The sequence below is a fragment of the Juglans regia genome, chromosome 7 (genome assembly GCF_001411555.2).
Source record: "Juglans regia cultivar Chandler chromosome 7, Walnut 2.0, whole genome shotgun sequence".
Taxonomy (NCBI): domain Eukaryota; kingdom Viridiplantae; phylum Streptophyta; class Magnoliopsida; order Fagales; family Juglandaceae; genus Juglans; species Juglans regia.
This window is the reverse complement of record NC_049907.1, coordinates 18079397-18104281: the sequence shown is the minus strand read 5'-3', so window position 1 is coordinate 18104281 and position 24885 is coordinate 18079397. Positions and strand designations below refer to the sequence as shown.

At 37.8% G+C, this 24885-nt stretch overlaps 2 protein-coding genes across 2 annotated transcripts; one reads left to right on the top strand and one right to left on the bottom strand.

Annotated features, from left to right (window-relative positions):
• The first annotated feature begins 296 nt into the window (after positions 1–296).
• LOC109005657 (SWI/SNF-related matrix-associated actin-dependent regulator of chromatin subfamily A-like protein 1) lies at positions 297–19189 on the top strand. Its single transcript, XM_018984667.2, has 24 exons — positions 297–664; positions 926–986; positions 1432–1520; positions 1604–1659; positions 1823–1898; positions 2212–2278; positions 2503–2569; positions 2720–2786; positions 2865–2948; positions 3031–3072; positions 3279–3434; positions 3661–3738; positions 4566–4634; positions 4735–4800; positions 4898–5026; positions 5906–5962; positions 15089–15178; positions 15385–15450; positions 15901–15969; positions 16043–16147; positions 16272–16397; positions 18084–18142; positions 18263–18299; positions 18641–19189. The coding sequence occupies exons 1-24, from the start codon at positions 383–385 to the stop codon at positions 18791–18793; spliced, it is 2151 nt and encodes a 716-aa protein (XP_018840212.1). The 5' UTR covers positions 297–382; the 3' UTR covers positions 18794–19189.
• Positions 19190–19243: 54 nt separating this feature from the next.
• LOC109005661 (diacylglycerol O-acyltransferase 3) lies at positions 19244–21375 on the bottom strand. Its single transcript, XM_018984678.2, has 2 exons — positions 20879–21375; positions 19244–20169 (listed from the first exon to the last, which is right to left on the bottom strand). The coding sequence occupies exons 1-2, from the start codon at positions 21302–21304 to the stop codon at positions 19402–19404; spliced, it is 1194 nt and encodes a 397-aa protein (XP_018840223.2). The 5' UTR covers positions 21305–21375; the 3' UTR covers positions 19244–19401.
• Between the last annotated feature and the right edge of the window lie 3510 nt (positions 21376–24885).

The window sequence follows — 24885 nt, the reverse complement described above, 5'->3', positions numbered from 1 at the left end:
TGGTAATTTTAGTAAGGTGTGCAGTGGCTGCTCTCAAGAATTTTTATTTTTATATTGATAAAAGAACTCAAAAGAAGAAGAATAAATATAGATAGAAGTTACTATTGGGAGTATCTATTTTACATACATGATGTGACATCATTTAGACTACACATCTCTTTAAATGAGTATTAAAAATAATTAATTAGAAGTAATTATATAATAAGTATAAAGTGTTCACTGTTATAATAGCTTCTCTCTAACATTACTCAAAGAAGAAATGGGCCAGAAAATCATATCCGTTGCAACAAGTTTGCCCCCCGAAAGCCGAATAGGACCGAACACTCAAAAAGCAAGTGGTAAGTCTACGTACTCTTCCAGGAGAAGTAGAGCGCGCGCAGAAATGGAATTGGACGACGATGAGTGGGGTTTGAGTGCGGAAGAACTGGATTCTCTTGAAAGAGACGCTTTCCAGAAGATCGCTCAACAGGAACGCTACAATCTCAATCCCAGTTCTTCTTCTTTTTCTTCTTCTTCTTCTTCTTCTTTATTCTCTTCCTCTTCTTCGCTCGCTTGTTCATCCCATACCAGCGTTAACGAACCACCCCCACCGTTACAACATCAGCAAGAGCACCAACAACGGTCTTTTCCATCCAGACCCACCAATGATTCTTCTTCGAAAAAGGTCTTGAAGCCCACATTGGTGGATTTTGTTAAAATCTTTTACTGGGTTCCTTTCTTTGAGTTTCTAGGGTCCAATTCAATACTCGTTGTGGGAAAATATTAAAACTCATATCTGTACCGAGGCTTGACTATGCTTAAATTTCTGTTTTCCTTTAATTAATTGTTTGAATGTCTCTTTGGTAGTTTTTTCCCCTTTCTACTTGGCATTGAAACCCATACTCGTGTACAAATCATGTGATATATCTTTTACATCGCATTTCAGGTTGAAGTTTTGTCTCCTGGGTCCAGGGGATTACCCTCATCAATCACATCCAAAGACACTGGTTATCTACTCTCTATTTCGTATACATCCTTTTAATTTGCTTTCTTTATTTTGTTATGTTCCATTTATTTATCTGGCTTTCATTTTCTACAAATGATATGTTTTCCGCCTCCCAGTGGTACTTACTCTTCACGGACCGACTCTGCCTCTCTTTCTCTTGTGTTCAAATTCAAAAAGAGTTTTTTTCCAACCATTAAGATATAAACCCAGATTTACTTGTGAAAAAAATATATAAACACAGATTAGGAATTCCTTTTCTTATTTGACAACATTAAAATATTGAATTTCTTCTACATTCCAGCCCCCGTCTTAACTGTTTTTACCTAGTAAATCAAATGGTCTTGTTGCCAACCCGGTCACATCTTTATTGTCTTAGTTCATGATTATGATGATTCCAAGTCCAATACTATCTGACTTCTTGCATATGTTACTTGCTGTGCTCAAAGCTAAACCATCAAAGGAACAACCTAAGCTGTCTGTCAAATTTTTTCTTCATGTCAGCGGAAACATTGCATCAAGATTTTTGTATGACCAGGTATTACCTGTATCCACTTGCAGAATATTTTGTCATGTATATGTTTTATTAGGCCTGTGCCTTGATGTTTTATTTTGTATCAGGTACTGGTCTCTGCTTTCCGTAAAATCCCCAAAGCTACTTGGAATGCAAAAGAAAGGTCTCTCTCTCTCTCTCCCTCACACACACAACACACACCCCGTGCACACACACACACACACACACACACACACACTAGCTTCATAGTTATAATGTTATATCTTATATCATGTCATACGTATGATTGCTTGTTCTGCACATTTGCTTGAACTTTGAATCTGTAGGCTGTGGATGTTCCCAATATCATTTTTGTCTATGGCAGAAAAAGTCCTTGGTGAGATATCTGGTTACAGTGTTGAGGTGATAACTTGTACCCTTTTCAAATAATATAGAGTTGGGCTACTGTAGTAATGGTTTTTCTAGATCAATATGAATTGGTTTCCTTTTAATTCTATACAATATAGGCACTTAAAAAAATCCATTACATATAATTATTATTATTATAGTTGTAACAACAAGAACAACAATAATAATGAATTTCATGTTTTACCTTTTTAGTAACTATCAATGTTTATCTCTTGTTGCAAATATGCTGTTTGTGTTCTTCTAATTTTTGTTTGTGGTTGATACATTGGGTTGTCTTTTTACGTGCATTAGTGATCTTTTCTCCTAGGTGGAGAAGTTAGATCAGTTGGTACATCGTGCTATTGTTGCTGCCTCTGCTGTTCCAGATCTTCGAGGTAAGCTTAATGTGCATGTATAAAATTGATTTTAAAAGTAGGCTGTGTGTAATAGATGGAATGGTATATAACATCAGCATTCAGCATTTTAGATGTGACGTAATTTTCTTTCAGATCCTTAATCTATATCCTTGTACTTTACTATCATCAATTTCAGTTGAATGTTCATTTCTAACAGTTTCTGAAGAGATTCTCTGTTTTTTTTTTCGGTACATGATTTCAAGACCTATATGACAGGATGCCTAGCCATATTGAATCTAAGCTTTTGCCATTTCAGCGTGATGGAGTTAGGTATGGCAGAGCTGTAGATATTTTTCCTCAATAGACTACTGTTTTTTGACATGGATCGGTTATTTTTTCCAGTAACATGAAGAAGTTTCTCTGTACCTTTGTTATCACTGAACTATGGTTTTGAAACTAATATGCGTTTTAATTTCTCAGGTTTATCTTGCAGCATGGAGGGCGTGCTCTTCTTGCTGATGAAATGGGACTGGGAAAGACTTTACAGGTAATTGATTCTCAGTGAACTATTTCCAGTTTTGGATGTGCTATAGTCGTGTATATTGACTTCATATGGTTTTTGCAGGCTATTGCTGTAAGTGCATGTATCCAGGACTCATGGCCTGTTCTTATTCTTACACCTTCTTCCTTACGTCTGCATTGGGCTTCAGTAAGGGTTTTGTTGACTTCACATTTCAGATTAAGGAGGTAGCTTTAGTCAAAATTGCATTTATTTTTTTCTTTTCTTGCAGATGATTCAGCAATGGCTTGATATTCCTCCATCAGATATTCTTGTATGTTGTCTGAAGTCCCTTTCTAAAATTTTCTGGTTATGTTTTTCTTTTCGTTTTTGCAGCTGCTGCATTTTTTAGCACTTTTTCCTCCTTCTATGCCCTTTATTACTGAGAATTTAAATATTGGTTCTTTTGTTCCGGGTTGGCAATTTATTTATTTTAATCTAAATTATATGTTTTTTTCTTTCAAACGAGTTACTCTCTAGGTTCTTCTACCTCAATGTGGTGGATCAAACAGAGCTGGGTACACGATAGTATCCTCAAATTCAAAGGGCAGCATTCAACTTGATGGTCTATTCAACATCATCTCCTATGACATAGTCCCGAAGCTACAGAATCTACTAATGGCATCAGAGTTTAAGGTATGCTTGATTTATGATTTCCACATCTTCTGTGTTTTTCTTCTTTAATTCATTCTATGTTACATATTTCCTTATCTTTGATCTTCATAAGTAGGGGACTCTTGGCAATGATATGTTTGTGGCATATGTTTGTAGCGTGTTCTTGATATCTTCAAGAAAGGATCATATTTTTGTGGCATGGCTACATATGCTCTTGGAAATGATACATATATTCATTTTTATTCAGGTTGTGATTGCAGATGAGTCACATTTTCTGAAAAATGCTCAGGCAAAGAGGACAACTGCTTCCCTTCCTGTCATAAAGGTCTTTATTTCTTGATAAAAGATGACTGTATCTTGCACCTGCTAATGCATTCAATGACTATGTTCATGAAAAAATATAAATGATAGTTCCTGCACATTTTTTTGGGAATGCATGGCTCTCCTTGAACTTCTTTATACTGCTCATCCTCCATGTTGGATGCTTAGGTTCTGACTGCTCTGCAGGCACCGTTCTTCCACTTATTGAAGAAGTAATCTCTGAGCGAGTTGAGAATGATTTAGTGGCTTTTAAAGTAATCTTTATAGTCTATTTGAATGATTTTTATTCTCCTTCTAAGGAAGCAATTGAAGTTTAAATATGCTGTCTGGCAATTTGTTGTCTATCATATATTTCTGTTTCCATGGGACCATGTCCCAAGTACTCATATGGGTCCATAACTGTGGAAACAAGTCTTACCCCTTTAGTATATTACTTCAGCAATTGTCTCCGAACACATTGAATTGGCAACATCATGATGCTCTTGAAGTACATCACATTATAAATTTGGTGCCTATGTAATCTTTCACCAGATGTTCTTCAACTACCTCAACAAGACATGTTTAATAGATATAGCTGATGAACAAACACCATAGACAACTATACTTACTTGTGATTTGACTTTTTTAAAGTCATCCATCAAAGCTAATAAATTTGCTAGACTCAAACCAAGGGGAAAAATGGTAATAGCATACAAACAAAATGAGCATACTGTCTGTCTGTCTGTCTGTCTCTCTCTCTCTCTCTCTCGGTGAACTTACCATATCAATGATTTCTTCTCTCTCTCTCTCTCTCTCTCTCTCTCGGTGAACTTACCATATCAATGATTTCAGAAAGCGCAATATGCAATACTCCTTAGTGGAACTCCTGCTTTATCCCGACCAATTGAGCTATTTAAGCAGGTACTTTTGCATGTCACTTTATAAGTTATGTCTCCGTTAAAAAAGAACAATTGGAAGTTGTATGCTAATCATTCTGTACAAATTTTGCTACATCTCGCAGCTGGAAGCATTGTATCCTGATGTATATAAGAATGTTCATGAATATGGTAACCGATATTGCAAAGGTGTAAGTGAAAAGTCCCTTTGAATTAATAACCTGTATTGTTTAGTTATTTAGTGTACAGAGGTTATGAGCAATGCTGCTTCTTTCATTGATTTTTCAGGGGATCTTTGGAGTTTATCAAGGTGCAAGTAACCATGAAGAATTGCACAATTTGATGAAGGCAACTGTGATGATCCGCAGACTTAAAAAAGATGTTCTTTCCGAGCTTCCTGTGAAGCGCAGGCAGCATGTAGTTTCTTTTTCCTTTCTTGTCTTTTATGCACATCTGTGGCTGGCCTTTTTTTTCATATGTGGACTGTTACATTTAACCTTTTCTGTTTAGACTGTATATACTAGTATATGATTGCTCTTTTCCCTTGTAGTTACTGAGTGTTTTGAATTTGCTCCCAGAATTTAAAAGAAAAGAAAATATGAAGTTTGATCTGGAGCATCAATGGGATGCAAGAACTTCGTCTGAAGTTATAATTTTGGATTTATTTTTTTAGCAAAAGTTTTTGGGCATGTAGTAAGTGAAATGCTGTCTAATTTTTGAGAATTTTTGGAAAAAAACTTGAGATGTGCTTTTTATTGGGTTTTGTGAAAGTGGTTAGGAAGAATAAACACTTGTTCGCATAATAATTTTTTAATGTCTTTTGTATTGGGTTTTTTGAAAGTGTGTAGGAAGAATGAAAAACTGTTTGTATAAAAAAAAATTTAGATGTTTGTTGTATTGGTTTCATGAAAGTTGTTTTGATTTGTGTTTTGTGTAACAAAAACTGAGGCAAATGATTGGATGAAGAAAAAATTGAGAGACAAGTTTAAAAGATGTTTGGATTGAAAGGGGAAAATATCTTTAAATATTTTTGAAAAAAACCAACCAATCATACCCTTAGTAATGCTCAATCAGAGTATTTCTCTCTCTCTACTTGTGTGTGGTTTCTTTTGTGTCAGTGGGAGGATGTGTTTGAACATGTGCACTTGAATGCAATGGTCACACTTAAGTATGTATGTTTTTATGCATTTTGCAAGCACTTGTCCTCGAGATCGTTGTATGGGTGACAAGATGGAAAATGCTCATCTTTGTGGTTCCTGTGTAAGATTTTACCACATCTCCTTAAATGATTATCAGGTCTTCCTTGACTTGGCTGAGAAGGACATGAGACAAATCAATGCTTTATTTCGTGAGGTAATTGAGCTCATTGATGATTTGGTTTTAACTTGAAATTGATCACTTATGAGTAGCACTGTCGCTGGTTTTGGAAATTTGGTTGATTTTTGCATATTAGCTACATTTCACCAGTTGCATGGTAGATGTCAAACAAGTGGAATCAGTTTCAGTGGTTTTTTATTACATTTCCTAGGATCAATTTGATTTATCCAATTTATTTGTTTGCTTCTGGGTTGAGGATACTTTTTTTTACAAGTAAAAGGATATTATTTGATATTGAAATACACATAGCTCAAGTATACATGTGATTACACCTAGTGAGGAACTAGAAATGGATACAAGGAAACAAATATGTTACACCTAATTACCTATAAAAAAGATCCATTATGAGCTCTCTCTCCTCCCTTCCCCCATTCTCTCTCTCTCTCTCTCTCCAAACATATGTTATCCAAAGGAGTTGCTCTATGGGGGTAAGAATTGACAAAGCTGGTGACTATCACCATTTTTTAAGAGCTTAGGTAAAGGATGGGGTATTCGAAGGTTGTGCTCGTTGAATAGACATATTTGAGATTTCAGTTGAAAGTGGTCATTATTTACAAATTATAGAGAGAGGCATGAAGGTGACTAAAGAACTTCTACTGGGCAGACCAACTGCATCCTGGGTTCAGAAACATTAGAACAATGTTCCAGGTCGGATGGTGACAAGGAGTTCATAAGAACATCCAACTTAGGCAGCATCGCTTTTCTTGCACAGAGATCCTCCAATGCATTTGGTAGATACTTGACTATAGTCGAGTATAGAGGTGGTGGGAGAAAAAACCTTATCATCATCCCTGAAGAGGTGGAAGGCAAGGGATGGAGGAAGATGGCTATGGGCATGGGCTATGTGGCAGTGCAGGCAAAAATGAAGCAGAGGAATATGGAGGGGCTGATATGTCCAAACGGCAAATGAGTAAGGGCACATGTAAGGGTCTGATGACTAAAACATATGCAGAGGCTGTCTCATACCCAATGCCAGTCATCAACGGTGACGCCATAAAAACCGAGACATCACGCCGAGAAGGGATGCAACACTAGGGGAGGAAGGGCAGTATACGTATTTCCAGGAAGGACAAAGATACCATTGGTGAGACCTGCATAGATAGGAGGACTTTGCCCCCGACAACCACCAGAGGTTATGCAAGATGGGATGGTGGCCCTCTTGACAGCGTTGCAACACTGCAACGTAGAAAGATTCACTCTGCACAAACTCAAAACAAAGTTGATAGAATTGAGAGAGACGGTCAATGACTTAATACAGTGGGTAAACCAGGAAATGGGGCAAGTTATGGGCCTGGGGTCAAAGCAGGGAAACAAACCGAATAAAATTGTTGGAAAGAAATTCGTGGGCCTCGGTGGTACAATGCCCTCGTGGGTTGAGAAAGGGAAGTGGCAAGCCCAAAGTTCTAAGGGCCTTCTGACCTAGAGCTTACCGACATATCTAACACGATGTTGTGGGCATTTCTTATTTCGAAGCAGGATCATTGTCTAGCGTAGCACACCAGGTACCAGAGAAATAGAACTCACTTACGGTGACTATACAGAACCCACCAATGGAAGAAGGCGAGCCGGGGGGTAGTGTCCTGAACGACGAAATGGCGGCGCAGACAACAAAACATAATGATGGTGGGGCTATGGAGCAGAACATAATGGCGGTTTTTGAAGTAGAAAATTTCGCTCGGGAGCCTCAGATGGTGGAGAACACCATGGAAATATTGCTGGTAAGCGAAAATATGGGTGTATATGACTCTAACTCAGACTCAGTTTCTACGATCTGCACGTCAACGGCTAGACTCCCACTCCCCAAGGTGTCACATACCTATTTCCTGGATGCTATAGAGTCCTTTACTGTCGCCCCTTCGATGAAAGTGTTGCCGGTGAGTGAGAATGAGGAAGATTTTTCATTGGGAATGCGGGAGGAAGCCATATTCCAGTTGGTTTCCACACTCTTACCAATGGTGATTCCTTGCCATCTTACTCCTTCAATTAGCTTATGGGTTGAGGATACTTACTATATAAAACTACCCATTAGGCTTGGGCCTACAGTGTAACAGAATAGAGGAAAGGAACGGAAATGCTCAGAGAGCATGAGGCATGGAATTCTGGAAAGTATTCACTGATTTCAATTGATTACTGTGCACGATACAAGCATCTTCTTATACACATGTTTCCTAACAAACTAACCAATTAACATACTAAAAACAGAAAGAATCTTTATTATGGAAATATGTACAAGTAACAAATGAAAAGAATAATCAACATAAGGGAAGTATGGGGTAGCTGGTCATCCTTCTTCAGACTTTAGTATCTATTCTAGACGACATGTAGCCGTTGTGGGTGTGGGTGAATGACGACCTGCAGCTTCATTATGTAATAGCCCCCCGCAAGATGGAGAATAGAGATTCACTATTCCCATCTTGGACAAATGTCTTTGCAAAAGATAAGAAGGTAATGCCTTGGTAAAAATGTCAGCTAGTTGGTATTGAGATGCAATATGAGCTGTGGTGATAGCTCCTTCTTGAATTTTATCCCTTATTAGGTGACAATCCAACTCAATATGCTTCGTCCGTTCATGGAAGACCGGATTAGCAGCTGTGAAGAGCGGCTTGGTTGTTACAATAAAGGACTGCAGCTTGTGGATGTGGAATTTTAAGATCAGAAAGTAAGTAGCGCAACCAAGTGAGTTCGGAACAAGTTGAGGCCATGGAACGGTATTCGGCTTCAGCCGATGAACGAGATACCACAGTTTGTTTTTTTGTTTTCCAAGAAACAAGGGAATCACCAAGAAAGATACAATATCCTGTAGTAGATCGACGAGTGTCGGGGCATGAAGCCCAATCCGAGTCGCAATAGGCTTTGAGCTGAAGTTGAGAGGTAGATGGCAGCAAAATACCTTGTCCCGGGGCAGCTTTGATATATCTCAAGACTTTATGAGCAATGGCTGAATGTTGAGTCCTTGGGTTGTCCATAAATTGACTAAGGAGCTGCACAAGGTAGCTCAAATCAGGCCGAGTGAGGGTGAGATACAATAGGCGACCAATGAGCCTCCTATAGGAGCTTGGATCTGAAATGGGGTCACCAGAATCCTTGCTTAATTTAAAATTCTGGTCAAGGGGCAGCTTGGTGGGTTTGCTGCCAAGGGTTCCTGTGTCAGCCAAAATGGTGAATTCCTTTAGAAGATCGGGCAACTTCCAAGCCAAGAAAATAGCGTAAAGGACCAAGATCCTTGATCTTAAATTGGCTATTAAGGAAAGATTTGAGAGCTGTGATAGTAGCTGAACAGTTTCCAGCCACAATGATATCGTCTACGTAGACTAATAAGACAGTAAATGCAGTACCATCAAGCTTGGTAAAAAGACTATAATCGGCTCTAGATTGCTGAAAACCAAAGGCAATAAGAGAGGAGGAGAATTTTGAGTACCATTGTCGTGATGCTTGCTTAAGGCCATAAAGGCTCTTAAGTAACTTGCATACTTGTTGAGGTCCTCCTTTGTTGTATCCCGGGGGTTTGCGCATGTAAATCTCCTCGTCTAAGTCACCATGAAGAAAGGCGTTGTTGACGTCAAATTGATGAAGAAACCATCCATGGATGGCTGCCACCGAGAGCAAAACCCGAACTGTCATAAGTTTAGCTACCGGAGAAAAAGTCTCCGTGTAATCTACGCCCTCTTGTTGTGTAAAACCTTTGGCAACAAGTCTTGCTTTCAATCTCTCCACTGACCCATCAGAATTAAACTTAGTTTTGTAGACATACTTGCAGTCAATGGCATCTTTTCCAAGAGGTAAATCAGTGATAATCCAAGTTTGGTTCTGTTCTAAAGCTTCCAGCTCTTTATTCATGGCCTGACACCAGCCAGGGTGTGCCACGGCTTGCTTGTAGGTTTGAGGTTCAAACAGTGGAAATAGAGGTGGAGAAAGCACTAAAAGTGGGTGAAAATTTCTGGTTGGAAATAAAATTTGAGAGTGAACAGGGATTACCATGAGGAGGTGTAGGAATCTTGAATAACGATTGATCTGAGGCTGAAAATGAGGCCTGGTCACAGTGGAAGTCCTGCAAATATTGGGGAGCTCTTCTTGATCTAGTAGACCTGCGTAGCTGAGTATTGGATGGACTTGGTAGAGGTGGGGATGGAGGAGAATTGATGGGAGACATATGGGAGGGTGTAGTGGGCAGAGAGGAAGATATGATTTCTGGTAGGGCAGTGGAATTGGAGGGTGAAGTTGAAGTGGGAAAATCAATGTTATTAGGTAGAGGTTGAGAGAAAACAAGGCTGGGATTAGAGGATGTGGTGGAAGTATGAATGGGCAAGGATTGGAAAGGGAATATTGACTCATGGAAAATTACATCCCGAGAAATGAAAATGGTTTGGGACTCAATGTCAAGTAGTTTATACCCTTTGGTACCAAAGGGGTAACCAAGAAAAATGCACATGCGACCTCGGGGATCAAATTTTTTTCTACCATGGGAAAGGGTAGAAGCAAAACAAAGGGAACCAAAAATTTTGAGGTGAGAATAGGTGGGTGGAGTGTGGAACAAAAGTTCAAAATGAGTTTTATTCTTGAGGAGTGGACTAGGGGTTCTATTTATTAAGTAAGTTGCTGTCAACACACAATCATTCCAATATTGTAATGAAAGACCAGCTTAGAGTTTTAAAGCACGAGCCACATTAAGTATGTGTTGGTGCTTTCTCTCAACAATGCCATTTTGTTGAGGAGTGGCAACACAAGTAGTGTGATGCACAATTCCTTTGGAGTTAAAAAAATCTGTCATAAGGAATTCACTGCCATTGTCAGTCCTTAAGATTTTTATTTTCAGTTCAAATTGGGTCTCAACAAGATTTGAGAAAGCTTCAATGATTTTTCTTGTTTCTGATTTATTTTTAAGAAGATACAACCATGTACTTCTAGTGAAATCATCCACTAAGGTAAGAAAAAATTTGGAACCATCATAGGCAGGAGTCGAACATGGTCCCCATAGATCACAGTGCACTATTTCAAAAGGTTTTGAAGTTTTGTGTATGCTGTGAGAAAAATGAAGTCGATGTAACTTGGCCAAAGGACAAATGCAACAAGGCTTTTCATTAGAAGTGATATTCTGTTTTACAATAGGATCTGAAATTAAATGCAAAACAGGAAATGAAAGATGGCCTAGGCGACAATGCCATAGGTCAGTGACATTAACAGGACTCAAAACAGATGCAGAAATTGAAGATTTGGCAAGGGAAAACTGTGAGAGAGTGGTAGCTAAAGTTGAAGGAGAGACTGTAGTTTTGAGCAGGTAGTAGAGACCATTCCTCACTTCACCCTTCCCAATCGTTATCCAAGATAAAAGGTCCTGGATGAGACAAAAATCAGAGAAGAAAAATAGGCAACATGTGAGTGTAGCAGTCAATTTTTTTGCTGAAAGAAGATTAAATTGAAAAGAAGGGACACATAAAACGTCCGTGAGAAAAATGGAGGGTGTGAGTTGGACACATCCTATGTGAGTGACAGGGACTTCAGTCCCATTTGGTAATTTGACAGAATAAGATACCTGTGCAATGATCTTTGTGAAGGAGGAGGTGCAGCAGACCATATGGTCTGTTGCACCAGTGTCTATAATCCAAGGAGTGTCGCGTGTGTGCAATAATTTGTGTGTGGATAAGCAAAGGGAAATACCAGAAAGCTTAGAAGCGGAAGCTGAATGAATGTTGGACTGAATCTGATTAGCGGATGGTTGAGCAGCAATGGGAGACTCCCTCGACTGGAGTAGGGCCATTAATTGTTGATACTGGGACTTAGTTAAACCAATTCGATCATCACTGAGATCCTCAAGGTCAGAAACAGAACTTGGAGTAGTCTGAGTGGCAAACACAGCAGGATTCGGAGTTTTATTGTAAAATTTGTGGCCTAGTGGGTACCCATTTAACTTGTAACATTTCTCCATCGTATGGCCAGATAAATGGCAGTGAGAACACACATGGGGCTCAGCATTACCGGCTTTGAAACAATTCTCAAAAGAATGTCCAGTGATTTTGCAGTGTGTGCAGTAAACCCGCTCCTTCTTTTGGTTTGGTTTGAATTGGAGTGATGGTTTAGGGGTAAAGGGGAAGGACCTTTTGATGGCAAAGGCCATGGAATCAGGGGAGGGATTTGAAGTTGGAAGGAGTAGGTGTTGACGTTCCTGCTGATGGATAAGTGAGAAAACTTTTGTGATGGAAGGCAATGAATCCAAGAGCATGATCTGATCCCGAACAGGAGAGTAAGTGTCGTTTAATCCCATGAGGAATTGAAAAACACAATCTCGTTGGTATCGGTCAACAAATGATTTCAGAGAGTCACAGGTGCAGATGGGAAGTGGATCGTAAATAGACAGTTCATCCCAAAGCGCCTTAAGTTTACCATAGTAAATACTTACAGAATCATTTTCTTGGAGGAGTCGAGCTAGGGTCTGCTTGAGCTGGTAGATGCGAGGCCCGTTTTGATGAGAAAATCTGTCCTGAAGATCGAGCCATATGTCGCGAGCAACATCAACGAAGACCACGCTGGACTTGATAGCTGGGCTGATGGAGTTCTGTATCCATGAAATGACCATGTCGTTGCAACGTTCCCAGATTTCAAGAAGAGGGTCCTCTGGTTTGGTGGGTCAAGGGATGGCACCGGTGATAAATCCCAATTTGTTTTTGGCACGAAGGGAACGCCGCATAGCGCGGGACCAGGTTGCAAAGTTATCGGAGGTAAGCAAATCAGTGACTAAAATCACTGCAGGGTTGTCGCCGTTGTCCAATCGAAATGGGTTGCTTGGGTCTGTTAGGTTTAGGTATTTTGTCAAATGGTTGATAGGCAAATGGGTTGTATGGGCAGAGTGGTTCGCGGAATGGGTTGGAGATGAATCGGCTGAACTTTCCAGAGGATCTTCCATGGATGGATGCTCTCAGGCTCCTGATACCATGTAACATAATAGAGGAGAGGAACGGAAATGCTCAGAGAGCATAAGGCATGGAATTCTGGAAAGTATTCACTGATTTCAATTGATTACTGTGCACGATACAAGCATCTTCTTATACACATGTTTCCTAACAAACTAACCAATTAACATACTAAAAACAGAAAGAATCTTTATTATGGAAATATGTACAAATAACAAATGAAAAGAATAATCAACATAAGGGAAGTATGGCGTAGCTGGTCATCCTTCTTCAGACTTCAGTATCTGTTCTAGACGACATGTAGCCGTTGTGGGTGTGGGTGAATGACGACCTGAAGCTTCATTATGTAATATACAGGGTTTACGGGCGAGAAATCCGCTCGTTACCCCGGCCGCACGGCCGGGTTTCAGTTTAAAAATATTGAAAGCCCAACCCGCCGCCCACTTATCACACACACACATATACACACTTAAGAAAAAGCCCTAAAGTTCTAAGCCTAATTCACATCTTCTCTTCTGCTTATGCTTCTTCTTCTTCGGTTGGCTACGTTTGGTTCGATTTTCATTGGTTGTTTGCATGGCTTTGGTGGTTTCTGCACGTGGCTCGCCATATGCGAATCTGGTGTTTCCACGCATCGACGTGACTCCCATGCACAGATTTGGTTTTTCCCACCAGATTTGGATTAACAGGGCGAGTAGGGGTGGGGACTGCGATAGTGGTTTGTGCCACCCATCCGCCCGTCAAACGGACGGGGCTAGGGAGCATACAAGGGTGGGGATGGGGTGCGGGAGGGGTGGCTACTGGCCCGTGCAGGGTGGGTAGCTGTTTTTATTTCCATTCCATTCCGGCCGGAATATGCTGTGCCTGAACAGTAATCAGCATGGTTTAGGTGGGTGTTCCATCCTAGATTAAATTCCGGCCATTTTGGTCTGTTCTGGTCCATTCTGGCCAGAATGTGCAAGTCTCGGGATTGTTTGCATTTATTTGCTTGTCCATCATCATTTTTGTCCTTTTCTTGCTTTAATCCCCTGTAATATCTTCTCGATAATTTTCAGAAAAAGCATAAAGCATGACTAGTACAAAGAAAAAGACATTTAAATATATAAATAAAGCATCAGTAGTAGTATAAATCTAATGGTAATCCTTTTTCTATAGGTATAGGAATTAATTCCGTAGCTATATCAAAATCGTGATCTGGATTGGAAAAAGTAAAAAGTAAAAGAAAAAGTTTTATTATTTTGAAATGCTATCTAAATGGCCAATAGGAAAAAAAAGCTTTCCAGACTGTTTATTTTATTTTATTTTTTCCAATAAGATTAAGAAAAAAATGACCAAACGTTACATATACGCTCTCTAACACATATAAAAATGCTTTTTTAAGAAAACTATTTATATATATATATATATAAATAGATGTTAAATATTTATAACTATTTTGCTTTTTCCAATGGATTCACTCATTTTTAAGAAAACTTATAATAGACTTAAGCATTTTAAACAGATATATAAGGACTATTCCGAAATGGTACGCCAAAAATGTACCAGTATTAAAATATTTCGTTCTAGTACCTTCAACCGGAATGGAATTCAAAACTTTGATCCCTACTACCCATTACTTATTTGATAATGTTGAGAAGTGGATTCAAAGACCTTAGAAGACTGAGCGAGCAGAACATTTTATCCTGAATTTTTTTTCAGTTCACGTGTTTTCTCCTCTAATATTTAAGAGGTTATGTATTATCTCTTTTTTTTTTTTCACAAATAGACATAGCTTGAGTACACGGGATATATACAAGAGCAACACGTAGGCATGATTGACTAGGGATATTATCTAGGGGAGGATAAATGAAACTTCGGAAATTTTGTTGTTTGATTTTCACAGTTTGGTTTTCCCTTGCTTGCATGCTTGTTCTTATAAAAGGCTCCCATTTTTCTTGAAGTTCTATTAGTATTTGGCTCTATTGGCTAATGTTTCTTTGCCATATTGTTACACAATAGTATTTTATGTTTTCCCCTATATATATATATATATATATATATATATATATTACTATCTCCTAGAGGCAAATTAATGAAGTATATGCATGGTCTTCATGTATAGTAAGTGGTTTCTTAAGTTACCTTGACGCTGCAGTTTGTTTGCTGAAGGTAAAAACGGACAGCAGAACACCACTCATATTGATGTTTTGTTTTGTAGCTGGAGGTGCTAAAAGGTAAAATAAAGGCCTGCAAATCACAAGAGGAGATTGAACCCCTTAAATTTGCTGAGAAGAATCTTATTAACAAGGTATTCATCTCAGATTTGACTGTCACTCAGTTGCGGCCTGCGGGGCATAATATGTTGAAAAGGTCTCCAGTATCATATACTTGTATTTTCTTAATTATATGCAAAGGGTGTATCTTTATCTCAATTCCGATCAAATCGTAGTGGCATTTTTTTTAATATTTGAATTATCTACTTCTTACATCTGTCACTCTTTTATCGGATTCTAGATTTATACCGATTCTGCTGAAGCCAAAATTCCTGCGGTCCTAGATTACCTGGGAACTGTCATTGAGGTACTTATACCTTGACACCCCCCTTTCCTCTATTCACTCGTCTTCTTCCTTTGATTAAAAGTATTTAACTGCATAAATCTAGGAGGATTGAATTTACTCAAAGATGACCAAGAAATGGAAGATAGGATCAGATTCTGGTGGCATGCTTAGTCTATTCATGTGTTTTACCTAATCCTGTTTTAGTTCTCTCTCTCTCTCTCTCTCCCTCCTTTCAACGAGTTGTGTAACTGCATGCTTTTAACATGTTGGCATTCATACTGAAGTCTATGGGACATATTTGTGCAATTCATCTTTGCCTGTTTCATACTTACCAACCAAAAGTCTTTGCCTGTTTCGCATTTCACTACGTGGGAAAGTGCTATAAACAAATGTGGGATTAATTAACTATCTTATACTTCAGTGAAGGGTATCTTATTATGTGTTTTAACCTTGTCATATAATGACTTGCAGGCAGGGTGTAAGTTCCTTATATTTGCACATCATCAGCCAATGATTGACTCTATACATCAGTTTCTTCTTGTAAGACCACTTGTAATTTTATTAAACTTCCCCCATGATTGATCAAGGCTCATAAAAATTGCAAAAACTCCAGAAAAAGAAAGTGGGTTGCATTCGAATTGATGGTAGCACCCCCCCAGCATCAAGGCATGCTTTGGTTACAGACTTTCAGGAGAAAGAGGCTACCAAAGCAGCAGTAGTACGACAATTTGCTTCATTTATTTGTTGAATGTTTTCTCTCTTCAATCTTCTGTTGACATGCAATCTGGTATTAAAGCTATATTTTGATTCCGAAGTTTGAATCTTTAATTACCATTGTGCAGCTATCTATCAGAGCTGGAGGTGTTGGGCTAACTTTGACAGCTGCAAGCACTGTTATTTTTGCAGAGTTGTCTTGGACTCCAGGTGATCTGATTCAAGCTGAAGATCGTGCTCACAGGATTGGCCAGGTAAACTACAGCAAACTAATTCTTAAGAAGCTTTATGCACATTATTTCAAACATATCATTTGTATATGCTGTGTGTAGTTCAATACAGTTTTTGCTAGACAGGGTGTAAGACTCTCCAGGGGTCCATAAAAATGTGAGGGTTATAAGCTCTGTACCAGGAACCAGGATGAAAATCATATGTCTAGTTAATAATGGGCTTATGTCAGTTTTGGTCATTCTGATATTATTATAAGAAAGACCAGACATTAGCTCTGAAGAAGGTATCATGATGGATTGTTCTCATCGATTTGTGCTTAATGGTGCTAATTAAACAGCAGCACTTGCTTCTAATTTAGCAATCCTCCTGGAGCTGTTGCACCCATTGGTGAAATCCAGGATTCAGTTTACAGACATTATGATAGGTGGCTGTGAAACAATGTTGATCAGAACTATTTCTAGGGTTGGGCTCTGACTCTGGTAGTGTTGGAATCCACGACTCTGATCTCTGATTCCGATTGAAGTCAGAGTAGTTTTGGACTTCAACTCCACTAGGCATCAGAGTTGGGGTTAGTTCCGTCTTATTGGAGTCGGGCCAATACTGTAGTCCAGCACTAGAGCTGGAAAATGCAAGATCCAAGAAAAGGGATCATGGGTAAGTCAAACTCACCCATGGAATACAAAAAATCACCCATCAGTCTAACCGAGTACTTGAATTACCAAATAGAATACAAATAAAAACCCAATATTCAAGATTTCCTCCAAAGTCTTACAACTGATAAATAAAAACATTACCAAATAAACTACAAAACCAAATGCCCAATCTCAATCAAAATCTCCTCTAGATTTTCACAACTAACAAGTGTACAAATTTATCAAACCTAAGGGAATAACCAAAAAAAAAACTTGAATCATAACTCAATAGAGCTTTAATATAAGTTAAAAATCACGAAAATCTAGAAAAATGAAAAAAAAATAGAACAACTGAAAAGCTTATAGATCAAGTGGGTGAATGGGTTGGTTCGGCTTTCTTGGCTAGCTTCTTCCTGATCATGAAGGTTTTATGATGGTATATTCACTGTAGGAAGTGATGGCCGAGATTAAAGTAGGAAAATGGAGAGATAAGTGAGGGAAATACATGTTTCCTCTGATTTAGTATTTACACATGCGCAACTGCAAATATCCAGTAACACTTGCTTCATAGTTTCTCGTCTTCCTTCTGGGACAGGAAGCATCCTGAGTGTTGGAATTGTGGTCATAGGGCTAATTTTAATGTTTTTTTCTTGTGTATTCTATGTTCTCTTTTGGTTGTTTTGTATATTTCTTATATATCTGTTCATTATTCAGTTACATAAGAAGTCCTGTGCTACTCGTGTTACGTTAAGTCATGTGTATTACTGAAGTAGGGTGGATCTTTTCACTTTTGTTTCACCATGACTATTTTTGTCTTTAAGCCTATTGGCAGCACTTCTTTCATGCAAATAGTATGAAATATGAATAGTTTCTCAGAGTTTGGACTCTCTGTACTGTTCTGAGGCTGATTGGGCTTGGCTGGCCTCTCCGCATAAACACATGCACCTTGGCGTTCCTCTGCATATGCAATCTGTTTCTCCATTTTGTCATAAGCACTTGCCGTTCTTTTGTTTCTGAAATGGTCCAGCCAGTGTTTGCATTGTTCTTTGACATGTTTTTTTTTTTTAATGTTTCTAGGTGTCTTCAGTCAATATATACTACCTGCTAGCAAATGACACAGTTGATGACATCATTTGGTATGTTCATTTGCAATTTTCCTTACAATGACTTCATTTCTATCGTTGTTGGAGTTTAATGGCCGAACAATGGTGATGATGATGACCACTTGGTAACTTTGATCCATTAATTTTCCTCAGGGATGTTGTTCAGAGCAAGTTGGAAAATTTAGGACAGGTAATTTTCCCTGTTTGTGTGGATTTGTGTCTTGATTTTCCCAAGAGCTCTGAGATATTTTTCCGCTGAACGTAGTAATAATCACAAATATTAGTAATAACAATAACATATGCAGTCACAGTACCGTGCTCTGACACGAGCTGCGTCATTCCTCTCCAGTAGTACTGGCTTGAAGTCATTAAAAAGCTTAAGAGGTCTTTTATATTTCCAACTCTACCAGTAGTAATGAAACAGGAGAGAGGGCATATCTTTTGTGACTCGCAGTTGGGAATTAATTTTAGTACTGGTTTATATAATATCCATATTGTATATAAACTGATTTCAGTTCTTGAACAAATTAGATGCTTGATGGCCATGAGAAGACCTTGGAAGTTTCATCCAGCCAACCAAGAAGCAGCCCTGCAAAGCAGAAAACACTAGACTCTTTCATGAAGCGCTGTAATAGCACGGATGACGTGGAGCACTGGTCCAAGCTCAAACATCCCCGGCGCTAAGCTACAAGCCCTTTTTAACCATGCTAATGTATTCTTGGAAGAACATGCACAGCATCAGATGTATAGGCACTTGCATATCGTCTTTCTGCAATTGCGCTGGTACGGTTCAGTTATCCCTTGTGCTTTGGTAGGTTGGGGATACTACTTTTTGGTTCCCTAAAGGAAGAGGAACCCTCAAATTAGATTTAGGAGTCAAATACCAAACCCATTGACCCGAGGCATGTAGATTTATTTAGTAGAAGCCTCTAAACAGATCAGAGGGGTCCTGAAACGATCCTGGGCGGCTGTCTTCCATTTTTGTTATAACTTTAATACGAAAGACTTGTATTGTTGATGTGAACATTGTTATACGTAGTAGTCTATTTGCAGAGAAGTATGGTTGTGAATTCTCTTTTATTGCAGACATGCATTTTAACAGAATTCCACAAGGCAACATTTATGAGAGAATAATGCAAAAGAAAATATTGGAGAAACTTTATTGCCAAATAAACTTCATCACAACTGCAATCTGCGTATTTAGATTTAAACTAGTATACAAAGATCTCTATGAGTTCAAGTCACAATGCAAACTTGCTATCGCATGCAAACTGACTAAATACACACATCACTTATAAAAAGTTCTGTAAAGATGCCGCTGCCAGACCAGAGTCTTTCGGTTCATCCCCAAAGAACTTAGCCACAATCACACCCACATCGTCCAATCCAACTCCAATACACAAGGGATTCAATGGACTCCTAACAGAAACATCTGCCCCCTCAGCTTCACTGCCATCAACACTGTTCAAAATCCTCACATTAGGGCCATCTCTACACTTGCCCAAGCATTTACAACCAACAACAGCACCTTCAACACCGGTCACCTTTCCAAATTCTTCCAACAATGTAGCAGCTCCTGATTTCTTACATTTACCACCCATGCAAACCTCAATCCTCTTTGCAGATGATCCAGTCACTGAGCTACACCTGTCATTATGGCCAAAGCTATTACTGCTAGAACTGGTACCAATTCCAGTGCAGCGTTCTACTTCATTCTCTGATTTGAGATCCCCCAAACCATCTGACAGAACTGCGCTCCCTTCTTGGGTCAGCCTGCTAGGAAGGGTCAACGTTGTTACATTTTCTTGAGAAACTAATTGCACTTCATCTAATACTGGTAGTGTTGCTTGTGTAAGAGGTTCACTTCTCAGGAAGCTCATGTCAATTACATCCTCACATTCACTGTCGCTTGATTCGGATGAAGATGATGATGATTCACAATCAAGCATAATATTCATTTGTCTGTCTTTAAGCTTGGCATTCTCTTGTTTCCTCCTTTTCTTCAATTCCTCCGCCGCTCTCAGATGTTGCAGCTGACTCATCAATACCTCTACTGCATCCTGAATAACATAAAATGGACATCTAAATTATGAAGCCGGTTAGGTACAATTATCAGCAACACAAACTATAGATTTCCTCTCAGCACTGTGCATGAAAAGCCAGATCATCTGGACATTGTTTGTGTGATTCTTCAGTTCCACCAAAACATACACAACACCATCGAAAAACGCAGGGGAAAAAAGCTTCTTCCTCCAAAAAAGAATCAAAATAGTTCCAAGAACCATGCTATTTAACTTCAATATATATATATAAAAAAAAAAAAAAAGGCCCAATTTCTTTTCTTTTAAGATGTAACCAGTTTAAACAATCTAAAGCGGGGCAACCAATACAGATCCACAACCAACTTCAATCATCATTACATCCAAATTATAATCGCGGCCATTCAATTTGTATGATCAAAGCTGTAATGGAGGACGAGAATCATAGTTAATTTGTTATAATTAATCGAGCCTGATAAACTTAAGTGCCTCATCACTGAAAGGGATTGACATAAAACTGATGCAAATTCCAGATCAATCAGAAAGGCAAAAAAAGAAAGTAGTTCATGGGCTTCAAAATATCTCGTCGTACTTCGAGCGAATTAAATGTAGAACTACCAAAAATATGATCGCATAAGATTAAACAGAAGAAATACCCAAGAAACAGTTCGAATCTAAACACCCAAATAAAAAATTAAAAAAAAATTAATATGTTATAAAAAATACATACCGCTATGGCTTTCTGTTGAACATCAGCAGCCAAACCGTCGTAAGCATCCAAACCAAAGCCCATATCAGAAAACTTGGCCAGGTCCTCGGCCAGCCCCTTGAACAATTTCAACTTCTTCTTGGCGGTGAGCGAAGAACACGAATTCACACTCTTCTCCTTCTCCTTCTCCTTCTTCCCAGAACACATGGGGCTCACGTAATAGTACCGCTTATGCCCGTTATCGCAGAACCCAGAATTCATGATCATATTCATGGCCCCATAGGCCTTTCTGGGTCTGACGCGAGCTCTAGACTGTTGAAAACCCAGAACCCGAAGCTTCCTGGAACCGACAGAGACGCAGGAGATAGACGGCTTGGAAGAGCGGGTATCGGCCTTAGCGCCGGATAAGCACGGAATCCGCCGGAAAGAAAAGCCGGAGGCCTCCATCGCTCTGGCGGTGTAATCGCAGAGAGAGAGAGAGAGACTTTGAACGGTGTCTGTTTATACGAGTGGGGGAACGTGCGAAGTATGTTGCAAACGTGGGTGTTTTCTATTGGACGGATAATGACGTGTTTTGGCACTTGGAGGCCTGTGACAATTTTATGTTCGCCACGCCCTTTCCTCGTACGGATTACGAACGCAGCCAACTTTCACGTTGGATACTTCTGTATTCAAACCCGACGGTTCATATGTGATCCAGGTGGTGCCAGTGTGCCACGCGTGGTGCCATGTAGGCACTTGAAAGTTTTGAAGAGGTGAGTGGCCTAAAGACCGAAGGATAATATTGCGAAGTGTAAACGTGAATTGTAATTATTTTTTATATAAATTTTATATTTATTTATTTTAAAATAATTATATATCGTTTACATATTTACAATTATAATTATTATTTTTAAGATGAAAATATGCTCAAAATAATGAGTCATTATTTATATTTTAAATGAAAACCTTATTACATACATTCACCATTAGCATTTATCATATAAATTCATTTAATTAATATGTGATTTATTATAAACTCTTATATTCATTATTTTTACACCACACATATTTTTTATTTTTCTTATTTTATTTTTATTAAACTAAAGAAATTTTTCTACTCATCATCGATTTATCCATATACCACACATTTAATAAAAAAAAAAAAAAATTATGTAATATGTAGTATAAAGATGATAAGTATAATTTGTCTTTATTATTTTTATCCTCTTATTCTAATGTTTAAATATGTGTATTTAAATAAAAGAGAAAAATAAATAAATTATATATTGATTAGATGAGACTGTGTGATATAAGACTTTATTGAAATATTTCTTGAAGGCAAGTCAATCCTTTAACGAGGGAAGCGACCCTTCCATGGTTTCAACTGTATTTCATTGTTAGTTGGTATCCACCGTTCAAATCTGCGAACAATTTGTTCACATCTAGGCGTAGGATCTCCGATTTAATGAGGTTGGTTGCATATTTTTTTCTCAATTATAAAAGATTATACTTTAATTTGATGAATCAGTCGTCTTGTAGTAATATTATTTATTATTTCAATTCTTATCGTTCTCTTATCATTTATAATGTGGCATTAGATGATTAGAAAACCTATCATCTAATATTACATCATGAAATGATGAAAATATAATGAAAAATAAATGAAAAATAGATTTTTTTGTCGTTATAAGCTTACAAACCTGTCGATATAATTTTATTTTTAAAAATATTCTTCATCCTAGATTTTAAAGATTTTTTCTTGTAATCCTAATTACATTTACTGATATATCAAATTTTGAGAAGTTGTCTGTTCAAATGGTAAATATATGACATTGCTTAGAACTTTTCGATTGAAATTGACATAATTGAGAATGAATTCTAACATTACTCCTTTTTTTAAGAAGTGATAGTACTATAATTATTTCACAACTCTATAATAAAATAATATTTTTTAAATATAAAAATATTAAGCAAAAAGTAAAATTCATTTTTTTTATAAAAAATAATATTTTTATTGTATAGTTGTGTAATAGTAGTAACTTCATTTTTGTATTGTTTTTCTTATACTTGGATATCATGTTATTTTACTAATTATTTCATAAGCTTTAAGTTTAAACTGAAAATATAAAGTAAATATGAAGTGGAGACTGGAGTACACTCCCACCAGACATTCTTTGGAGAGAAATACATGATTTACAAAAAAAGAAATCTTATAAAATAAAATTTCTAAAATACTGTAATTTGATATGGCACGTAATTTTTTTTTATTGTTAAATATATTTAATGTATCACATTAAATCATGTCAACTTATAAATTTTATTTTATACATTCTCTTTATAGATTTAACACTTTTCTTTAAAGCAATGGTTATTTTAGCTAAAAGCTTCCCTTATATAAGGGTAATTATGCACGTGCTAGTAATAGCTATGGCTCCCTAGCCCCCATTAATTCAATGCAACAGTATCTTTTTGATTTCAACAAACTCGCATCGAAATTAAAAGAGAGAATATAAGAGTTGAGAGCGGGAGACCTTGAAAAAAACCCATTTATCGCAATTAAAGTGCATTAAACGGCCAATGGGACAATAAATTGGGTCCAAGCCCTTTTTCTTAAAGGAAATACTCTAGCCACAAAGAGATTACATAAAAATAATCTCATAAACTGACGTGTCTTTGATGTGGTTTGTCAGATTATAAAGTTACTTTTATTATAAAGTAGATTTAACAGATCAAATAAAGTCACGTCAGATTATGGGATTGATTTTGTATAATTTCTTTGTAGATGTAGTAGTCCTCTTTTCCTAATGCTGGTTTGAGAGGGCTGCTATGCCTATAATAGTGGTTACAAAATCCAATAGGTGGATTTGCCAAATGGTGAAAGAGGCACTATAACCGATAGTTCCAAAAAGAAGATCTTCACATCATTTTTCCTATTTTTTCAAGAGTAATGTTACGTACAATTGTTGAGTACGTAAATATTGTGTAGTCACTTTGAAAAAGAGTAATGTCTACAGAAAAAAAGAGGGATCGTGTATTTATTCACTTTTTCAAAATGAGCGTCGTGCTTGTATACTCATGACTATAACTATTGTTTTTCATTTTTCAATTAGGAGAAGCCGAAACATAACTATATAGCTAAGGGTGTTCAACTGAACCGGTTTTTTTTTCGGATCCAGTTCGAAACCCGAAAATCCAGGTGCATTCAGGCGAATAACCTGGTTTACACCCGGGCGATTAAAAAGATTTTGGATCCTGTTACGGATCCGATTATGTGACCCGGTTATTTGTAATCGGGTCCTTTAAAATGAAAAAACCCGCCCCTTTCTCGTCTTCAGTTGAGATTTTTTTGTTTGCTTTCTCGAATCGCTTAGGGTTTCTTTCTAGTCTTCTCGAATATGCATTCAGCACCGATCTCGAATCCGCCTTCTCTCTCGCTTAGGGTTTGCAGCTCTCTCGTCTTCTCCAATCCCTTCTAGCCTTTTCTCTCAAGTCTTTCAAATTCTCAAATCCCTTATGACCTTCTCTCTCAAGGCTCTATTATCTCTCAAGTCTTTCAACCTCACCGAAACACGGAAACAGAAATTTCGAAGTGCTTTATGCATCTGGGTGAGACACGCGGAGGCTACCATCGAATGCTCTCTCTCTCTAAGCTCTTAAGGTACCTTTCATTGTACTTAGGTTTTTTTCTTAGATTTTTCTCAGAAAAAACTCAGATTTGTTTGGTTTATATTATTTTTCCTTTACTCTGTTTTTCACATGAGATTATGGGATTTAGTTTTAATCACTTTTTTATGTAATACTCTGTTTGTTTGGTTTATTTTATTTTTCCTTTGCTTTGTTTTTGACATGGGATTTAGTTTTAATCATTGTTTTATGTGACATCATCACATTAAATTCAGACCCAACAAATACCTATTATAGTCCCTGTATCGGCAGCAATTCCTGCTCCACAACAATATATGTTTGGTGCCATATATTGAATATTTATGGATGTGATAAAAGGAAACTACTTCAATTGGGTCATTATAATTATGTATTAATTAATT

Coding starts and splice junctions, on each gene's coding strand:
- LOC109005657 (XM_018984667.2), top strand. CDS start 383: ATGGAATTGGACGACGATGAGTGGGGTTTGAGTGCGGAAGAACTGGAT. Junction 4,635..4,734: donor CAATTGAGCTATTTAAGCAG/GTACTTTTGCAT, acceptor TACATCTCGCAG/CTGGAAGCATTGTATCCTGA. Junction 5,963..15,088: donor TCAATGCTTTATTTCGTGAG/GTAATTGAGCTC, acceptor TTTGTTTTGTAG/CTGGAGGTGCTAAAAGGTAA.
- LOC109005661 (XM_018984678.2), bottom strand. CDS start 21,304: ATGGAGGCCTCCGGCTTTTCTTTCCGGCGGATTCCGTGCTTATCCGGC. Junction 20,170..20,878: donor TTCAACAGAAAGCCATAGCG/GTATGTATTTTT, acceptor TATGTTATTCAG/GATGCAGTAGAGGTATTGAT.